Source organism: Triticum aestivum, chromosome 5B (genome assembly GCF_018294505.1).
Source record: "Triticum aestivum cultivar Chinese Spring chromosome 5B, IWGSC CS RefSeq v2.1, whole genome shotgun sequence".
In the NCBI taxonomy this organism is placed as follows: Eukaryota; Viridiplantae; Streptophyta; class Magnoliopsida; order Poales; family Poaceae; genus Triticum; species Triticum aestivum.
In genome coordinates this window covers 708,237,970-708,246,557 of record NC_057807.1, presented here as the reverse complement: position 1 = coordinate 708,246,557, position 8,588 = coordinate 708,237,970, and the positions used below count along the sequence as shown (strand labels likewise).

Below are 8,588 nucleotides of genomic sequence, written 5' to 3'. Positions count from 1 at the left end.
GGCCCTTGGAAACAATCTGATCGAATCCAAGGTAGGATTAATTGTTGCACTTGCATGTACTAGGAGTGTAACAAGAGCTATATATGTGTGGGAACACAACAAAACTGCTAATCGGCTAGTAATCACTGACAAAGCTCGCGACGGTTTGCCGACCAGGTCGTCTGAACACATCAAGGACAGCGCGAAGAGCCATGGTCGCCTTGCCGACATGGCCGAGTCTGAATTTCGGAAGAATGAGTATTTTTTCATGAACAAGAGAAGAATTTCGGAAGTTGGTTCATCTACAAGCTGACAAACATGCATCAACCAGCTTGCTTTTCAGATCTTGTGCAGATTATATATCAAGCACCCGACAGCGTGTAACAAGAGCTATATATGAGTGGGAACATAACAAAACTGATGATCGGCTAGTAGTCACCTACACAGCTTGCTGACCAGGTGGTCTGAAGTCTGAACACATCAAGGACAGCGTGAAGAACCATGGTCGCCTTGCCGACATGGCCGGATCTGAATCCTCCCTCTTTCTTCCTGTACAACATGTTGTTTACCTCCCCTGAGCTGCACCATACACACACACATACGCCATCAGTCCAGTCTGTATCGGTTCAGTTTGGTACACGACATCAGTTCCAAGGTATGAAGCAAATGCAGATGCAAAGCTTACCGGTCGTGCTGCTCCAGGCATAGTCCACCGTCAGCGGTGCCATCTGGATCAAACATCCCGCCGCGCATATCCTGCAACCAGTTCGTGGCACCTTTTCTCAGATGCAAGAATGTATATATATAACAACTCTCATCGCAATACTAGAATTCTGTTTTTGGCACAGAACTGTCAGGAATCAATCAATGTTGGATTCTCGCACGAGGTGGCAAACGAAAGGTGTATAATTGTCAAACTAAATAGGCCTGACAGTGTTCCATTTTCAACATACCCAGCAACAACGGTTCAGTTAGTACCAAAGGTTCAGCAACAAGTTGACTACCTTGGTGAGGACGATCTCTTCCAGATCGGAGTCCGAGAGCCCAACAGCAACACAGAAGACCGGAACAGAGTCCGAGAGCCCAACAGCAACACAGAAGACCGGAACAGAGTCCGAGAGCCCACTTACTCCTTGGTGCCCTTCATGTGCGCGCGTCGTCAGTCTCCTACTCCTTGATCTCCCTGAGCTTCCCTTCCTCAGGAACTACTGACTATCCTGGGTGCACTCTGCACCAGCCAGCCAGAGTTTATCCATGCACCATATCTGCGGGTCATGCATGGAGCAAACGATCTTTAGCACACCATGCTGCAACCTTGCTTCCCAGAAGACTGACAAGGGTTCCACATCACAAAGTATTAGAAACTAGTCACAGAAATTGGAATCTGTAAAGTAAATGAAAGAACAAAACAGGAATTGGAAAGGAGAGATTGCAGATATAAGTGCCACTGTTCGTTCATACCAGGAATGATTGATAGAATGCCTAGGCCTAGCAGACATGAATTTTAGCACCAAAAAAATAAATGAAAACAAATCAATTCAGCCCACAATTTCCAGAATTACAAAATAAAGTACTGTAATCAACACCTAGACCAATCAACAATTTGCACAATCAACAATTTGCACAATGTTTCTAATACTTCCACCTTTTGGTTGGACTAGCTGCCAAACCATTGGCAACCATCTAACAATGTGTATCACCGAGCTGCAGATTCTAACATTTGTGGTTCTGTAATGGATCCTCTTGTAATATACATTCAAATAGTACAAACTAGAGAGAGCAGAAAGCATGCTTACAGAGATACGTATTATTTGTAGTACAGAGGCAGAGACAAGCAGTGGGAACAGATACATGGTACTCAAATTTGGTGGTTTGAAGACGATGAAGCAGCATTAATTGACAGGTTTTGGACTGTCTTCCCATTAAGCCGAATGTATGGAACATGAGAGATGTTCAGCCAATCTGATCCTCCAGGTTTGAAATTGTCTTCCATGACGAAGCCATCCATAATCAATTCTTGGAGGTTCTGTGGCACAACTCCTTCCAGCGACAGGGGTTTTGTCTCCCTGATACTAAGTACTTTTAAGGAGGTAAGTCTGTTTAGTGTAGAAGGGAGTCGTTGCAGAAAATAGCAGTAAGCAAACTCGATTTTTTCGACAGATATTAGTTGTCCAAACCACTCCTCCTGCTCTGGGGTAAAATGAAGGGCCTCCAGATAAACGATGCACAGAGCACACACTGAGGGGACAAAAAAGTTCTTATTTAGCAAGCTAATATCTGTAACTATACTGCTAAGATGAAGTAAATCCTGCTCATCTTGTCTAACCGATTGGTCTTGTAATTCAGTAAGAATGCCAGGACAACCAAGAACATCAATATCCCTGAGGTTGGGAAAACATTGTAGCCCATCAATCAAACGTAGAGATCCACATTTTCGAAGATGTAGATAATCCAGTGACTTCAACTGATGCCCAGAGAATAGCAGTGGGTGATCACAGTAAGATATCCTTAATTTTTTGAGACATGCTAATAGTCCTACATATTGTGGGAGTGCCTTGGCAAAGTTCCCACAAGCTGAAATGTTAAGTTCTGACAATGAAGACATGGATGATAGGTTGGGCACTTTTTCCAGTAAAGGACAATTGTGAAGTTCAAACCTTGTGAGATGTGGAAGGAGAGGGCCATGATCTTCTTCTGCATGTGACCAATCTATCCAAGATGTCATCGAAGAAACTTTGAAGTCCTCCAAATTTGGGAGGCAACCAAAATGTGTTCCATCAACATGCTTCACCGATGGCAAGTTATCAAGAGTGAGATGCTTGAGTGAAGCGAATTTTCCAAATGGCGGAAGTACAGCTAGAAGTCGGCAGCTTCCAACATGAATAGACTGCAGTTTTGTGAAGATGTGGCCTTGCAAGATCCAGCTAGGTAAAGTTGTGGCCCCGTAACCTTCGATCATGAGCTCTTGAAGATTTGAGTGTGGCTGCAATCCTTCAAGTACATCTTTGGATACATTTCTCCCCTTCAACACCAAGGCTTCAAGGTGTTTCTTCCCAATCATATTGGCATCGGCTGCCTCAAGTGTGTTCTTAATGACGTGGATATTGCTTATGCAAATTTTCCCAGATAGCTCTTGCATGTTTTTCAATTCATTTATCATGAATCCGTTTCTCTTTCCAACACTGAAGTTCTCCAATTCTTGAAGTTGACTCAGTTGCCCAATACCAGGAATCAAAGAGAGAGCTGTAGCGTCAACATACAAGTGCCGCAAATTGGCGAGTGTATTAACACTTTGAGGAATAGAATTGCGGGTATATCCACGGAGGTATAAAGCATGAAGATTACAAGGGAAGTTGCGCAAATTATTGACTCTTGTGAAAGAAAGATCAAAGAACCTCAATTTCTTTAAGGATGAAATGTGGGCAGGCATATTTGTCAGCACTTCCAAATAAGATAAGTCTAAAACTCGAATGCTTCTTGAGTTGGCTAACATATTGTCAACAACATCACAAATTTCAGTACTGTCACAATGACCAAACAGTAAGATTGTCCGCAGATTTTTATACTTGTTGAGTTCATGAATGTGCAGTTGATTACTAACTTGCAGAGCCAAATGGCGAGCAGTTGGTGATGCTCTGCGTGAGGTCTCTTTGTGGAGAAAACATTCATATGAAGAAACACCAATTGCCAGAGCCCGTACTAGATCGTGCATAGTGTACCTCCTTTTATCAAATGTAGCCTGGAAAAATGATCTTTGCACAAGTTCATCAAACAATTTACCTCCAACGTCCTCTAATCTAGTGCCACCAGATTCGCTTTGTTCAATGAAATCGTGAGAAATCCACATATTGACCAATCTATCTTTATCAAACAAGTAATTTCCTGGAAAAATCGAACAGAAAGCGAAGCACTGCCTTTGTCTAGGCTGTAGATCTTGATAACTAATTCCCATGTATGGAAGGATTTCACAAAGAACTTCACTCAGGTCCCACCAATCGCTCTCAAGGATGCTTCTCCACTGGTGTATGGTAAATCTGGATCTTAACAGATTTCCCATTACTTTTGCTGCTAATGGCAAGCCATCTAGTTTTTTTGCTATTTGCTCACCAATTAACAGAAGAGTCTGATTGTTCTCTGCCACAGGACCGGTGGTGCCAAAAGCATAATACTGGAAAGCTGACCAAAAACTCTCCCATGGCAAAGGTGCTAGTGGAACTTGACACATTGTTGCTACTGTGTCTGCAACCCTTTTGCTTTGTGTTGTGACAAGAATTACACTTCCCGGTACTTCACCAGCTATGGCAGTAAGCAAACTACTCCACTGATCACACATCTCATCCCAAACACTATCAAGCACAAGAAAGAATCTTCCATGCCGGATGACATTTTGAATATTGTTGACAACTGTCTCTAGACTATCAGCACGGTCAAAAGATGAATCATTTCCTTTAATGGAGCACAACATCTCCTGCAACGTCCTTTTCACTCCGAAATGTTTTGAAACATACACCCATGCTCTGTGCCCAAAGTGACCCTTCACATTTTCATGATTGTAAATGACTTGAGCAAGGGTTGTCTTCCCAACCCCGCTCATACCAACAATTGGGATGACATCAATACCACCAATGGTGTACCTTGCCCCATGTTTTGCTCTTATGCTGCTGGATTCTGGTTCAGAGCCAGATGAACCCAAAATAATTCTCAGTATCAACTCTAGAACTTCATCGCGTCCAAACAGCTTGACATCAACTGGAACACGAGAAGTAGTCTCTCCCCCAACTCCCTCCTTGATGGATGATGAACTACTCTGCTTTAAGAGCTCCAGAAATGTGTTGGAGGTTGCACAGAGGTGATCTAGCTTCTGCACAACATATTCAAGCCTTTTCATGCTCTCATCAGGTACAACCAAACTTTTAAGGGCCCTAATCGACGACGAAACGAGCTCGCTCATCTTGCGCTTTCCGAGGACAATGTCTTGACAGTCAAACTTGTCAAGCACATCCTCAGCTTCATAGGCAGCATCATGGAGGTTCCTTAGCCACTTGGTAAGACTAGTGCTGGTGATAAGCTGGTTATCAGCGACCTCGGTGATGGCCTTCACCATGGTGAGGCTTGTGTGGAGTTTGGTCAAAAGCTCTTCAGTAGCATGGCTCAGATTATAGTTGCTCTCAAGGAAGTCAATCACCTTGTCAACAGCACGCTGGATAACTGCTGATGAGAAGCCACCGGCCACCTGCTCTGCAGCTGCAGACATCATGATTCGAACCCTGCAATAATGATAGAACCTTTTATTCCATGTTTGTACTTTGTATGCAGTTGTAGAAAACTGTCTCCTGTTAAGGGATAGATGAACAGATAAACTGATAATCTCAATCTAGCAAGAGATCTTGACTTGACTAGTTGACTGTAAGGATTACTTATTTCAAGCACTTTGCTTCGAGATGAATTTTCTTCATGTATGAGTTAGCATTTATATATTCTATCGCCTCAAAAAATGAGGGAGGAAAACTTAACTCAGATGCAATCTTCTCAAGAAATGAGCAGATCCAAAACACAATGGACTTGCAACAGAGCATGGAAGGAATTAGGAAAAAATTAGTAAAATTTGGCTTCAACAGATGCAATCTTCGCAAGAAATGCTTAATTTAGCATCACAGCTTTCACAATGAAGCGTATCTAAGTTTTCCTGATGAAATTCAGGAGCTCCCATGTCAGACTGTGAGTACCCAATCCGACCCAGCTCCTCCGGCAATCTTCTTCTAGGTCGCCCGTGCGCAGCATGCCACCGACTGGGGATTGGGGGGGGGGGGGGGGGGGGGGGGGAGGGAGGGAGGGCACCGTCGCCGGAGTGGCGGTGCACGGGCCAGCGACGACGTTGCTGGACAGCGGAGCCGAGAAAGAGGGGGGGAGGGGGGCACCTGGGAGAACGAACGAGCGAGGGCGCCGGCGCCGGAGTGGCGGTGCACCAGCCAGCGACGACGTTCCTGGACAGCAGAGCGGACAGAGGATTGGAGCTGGGGCTCCTCCGCCGGGAGAATGCGGCGGCGGCGGCGGGTGCTCGGGCGGCAACGGCGATTGCAGCGAGTAGTTTCTCTTTTTTTCTCGTGTATCCGTTTTGCAGCGTCGAGAGGATTTTTATCATAGTTTTTTTTTTTTGCGGGGTTCATTCACTGTTCTTTTGACATGGACACATCCTACTTGCCAAAACCGCTGCCTAATTTTCCTTAGTGCTTTACAACAATATGGCCTTAATATCATCTAATCTAATGTACTTTCTCCGTTTCTGAATACAAGTCTTTTTTAGAGAGCGAGGCCAGCCATAAAAATCAGTGGGGTCATTGCCAATTTTCCGAAAAAATTCTTCATGATGTACACTAATGGTACAGTGTTTTGGCTATTTTTCTGAAAAGATATAGGGTCAGCTAACCCCACAACCAACACATAGATAAATTAAATCAATAAAAGAAAAGACAGTTAAGACGATTTTTAAGGAACCAAAGAAAACAATTCGAAGATAGAATAGAAAAAAAAATGGAAACAGAAAGAGGGACAGGTGAACACACCCTGCCTCATAGAGAAAGGAACACTATTATATTTTTTGAAGGGGGACATTATTATTTTTAAGTAGTATATAGAGGTTGAGATTCCATTTCTTGTTTTTGTTTATGATTTGGATTTCTCGAGCACTGCCTACGAAAATGTCACGAAGCTAGGCATATCAAACCTAGTACCATATTGTCAAAAAGGAATTTAAGCTTATTTAGAATAGTGGATGGAGCATCCACAAGAGATGTCCCTTTGACCTGGTACGAAGGCGTATTCTGGATGTGGCACTGTAACTTCGTGGCTATATACTTAACCCGTTTAAACCTTTGTGTTGAATATAAGTCACTACTATTACATATATCATGCCCAAGATGATGTGACTCGGCAACCAAGTTACTCTTCATGTGTCTAGATCTTATTATCCAAAATAAATTGTCACTACATTAGGCGGCTTGAAGTATGTGGCCATGTTCAGTTCCTCGGTCATCTTGGAGCCTCTAAGGTCAAGTATTCGCACTGAAGAGTCACTATATGTGGCACATCAGATTGATGGAGCTTTTGGAAAATGGTATGACCCGCAATACTATTGTGTGATTGACTACTTCATCTCTAATTAAGTCTGGAAGTCAGGTCATATTCTATCGAGAAACTCAAGATTCAAACCTTCACACTGAAGGTTCCTTCCGAGGAATAAAAACCTCACTATGTCGCCCTCGAGATTTCTATTTTGTAAAACAGAAGATATATCTACCCAAATGTGTGGCTACAAATTCAATTATTTTTTTTGCGTAATTCTATTGTGGTTGAAAAAATATATAATGTACATACACAATAAATTTGATTAATATGTTATTACTAAATAGTTTGCATTTCCGTGTGAATGCATCGCATAACTCGGGACCACCCACCAGAAGGAAATAAGCTGAAGGGCAGCGGATGCGCAAAACCGTGTGCACATCTTCTCCTTCTTGCTTTACAATACGTCCTTGTTTCTCATGTCAAAAAATAGTCTAAATTTGAGCTCTTGGTTTTGCATTTTTATTTTTATTTTTATTTCAAAGAGATTCTCTCAATTTGGAAAAGGAGCGAGAAGAGGTTAAATCTGTGGATCATGGTCCATATGAGTAACAGAGTGTTGTCGTTTACAATTTGTGTTTGTTTGTGGACTAAAGTTAGACCTGGAAAAGATAGGCATATCGAACCTACTACCACCGTTGTCGAAAAGAAACTCTACCTAATTTTGAATAGTGGGCCAATTACACATAACTTTGGATAGCACTCCCTTCGTAAAGAAATATAAGAGTGTTTAGATTCAAGCCATTACAAAGGATCACAACCACGTATTGATGATGTAATATAGCAACTCCATGGCTATATACGCAACCCGTTTAAATTCCTCGCATTGAATAGTCACTGCACTATTCTAGATTTAATTCAAGACGATGTGACTTTGTAACCTAATTACTCCATGTGTCATTCTGGATCTTATTGTTTAAATGATGTGACTACACTAGGGACTTGGAGTATGTAACCATGTTCAGTTCATCAATCAACTCGGAGTCTTGGAATCTGTAAGGTCAAGTATTCACATTGAAGAGTCACTATATATGGCACATTTGGAAATATGCCCTAGAGGCAATAATAAATTAGTTATTATCATATTTCCTAGTTCATGATAATCGTTTATTATCCATGCTAGAATTATATTGATCGAAAACTCAGATACATGTGTGGATACATAGACAACAACGTGTCCCTAGTGAGCCTCTACTAGACTAGCTCGTTGATCAAAGATGGCTATGGTTTCCTAGTCATAGACATGAGTTGTCATTTGATAACGGGATCACATCATTAGGAGAATGATGTGATGGACAAGACCCAACTTATGAACATAGCATATGATCATGTCAAGTTTGTTGCTATCGTTTTCTGCATGTCAAGTATATGTTCCTATGACCATGAGATCATGCAACTCACTGACACCGGAGGAGTACCTTATGTGTATCAAACGTCGCAACGTAACTGTGTGACTGTAAAGGTGCTCTACAGGTATCTCCAAGGGT

The 8,588-nt window shown here is 42.4% G+C and overlaps 1 protein-coding gene across 3 annotated transcripts; it reads right to left on the bottom strand.

Annotated features, from left to right (window-relative positions):
* Window positions 1-289: 289 nt before the first annotated feature.
* Window positions 290-6,104, bottom strand: LOC123114447 (putative disease resistance protein RGA1). Of its 3 annotated transcripts, none has more exons than XM_044535932.1 (5): window positions 5,898-6,104; window positions 1,776-5,246; window positions 984-1,309; window positions 665-735; window positions 290-558 (listed from the first exon to the last, which is right to left on the bottom strand). In XM_044535932.1, the coding sequence occupies exon 2, from the start codon at window positions 5,234-5,236 to the stop codon at window positions 1,838-1,840; it is 3,399 nt and encodes a 1,132-aa protein (XP_044391867.1). In that variant the 5' UTR covers window positions 5,237-5,246; window positions 5,898-6,104; the 3' UTR covers window positions 290-558; window positions 665-735; window positions 984-1,309; window positions 1,776-1,837. The 3 variants fall into 3 exon arrangements, with proteins under 3 accessions (XP_044391867.1, XP_044391866.1, XP_044391865.1); XM_044535931.1 differs by having other exon boundaries at window positions 984-1,244; XM_044535930.1 differs by having other exon boundaries at window positions 984-5,246.
* Between the last annotated feature and the right edge of the window lie 2,484 nt (window positions 6,105-8,588).

Bases quoted from the DNA above. Each gene is read 5' to 3' on its own strand.
- LOC123114447 (XM_044535930.1), bottom strand. From the start codon at position 5,236: ATGATGTCTGCAGCTGCAGAGCAGGTGGCCGGTGGCTTCTCATCAGCA.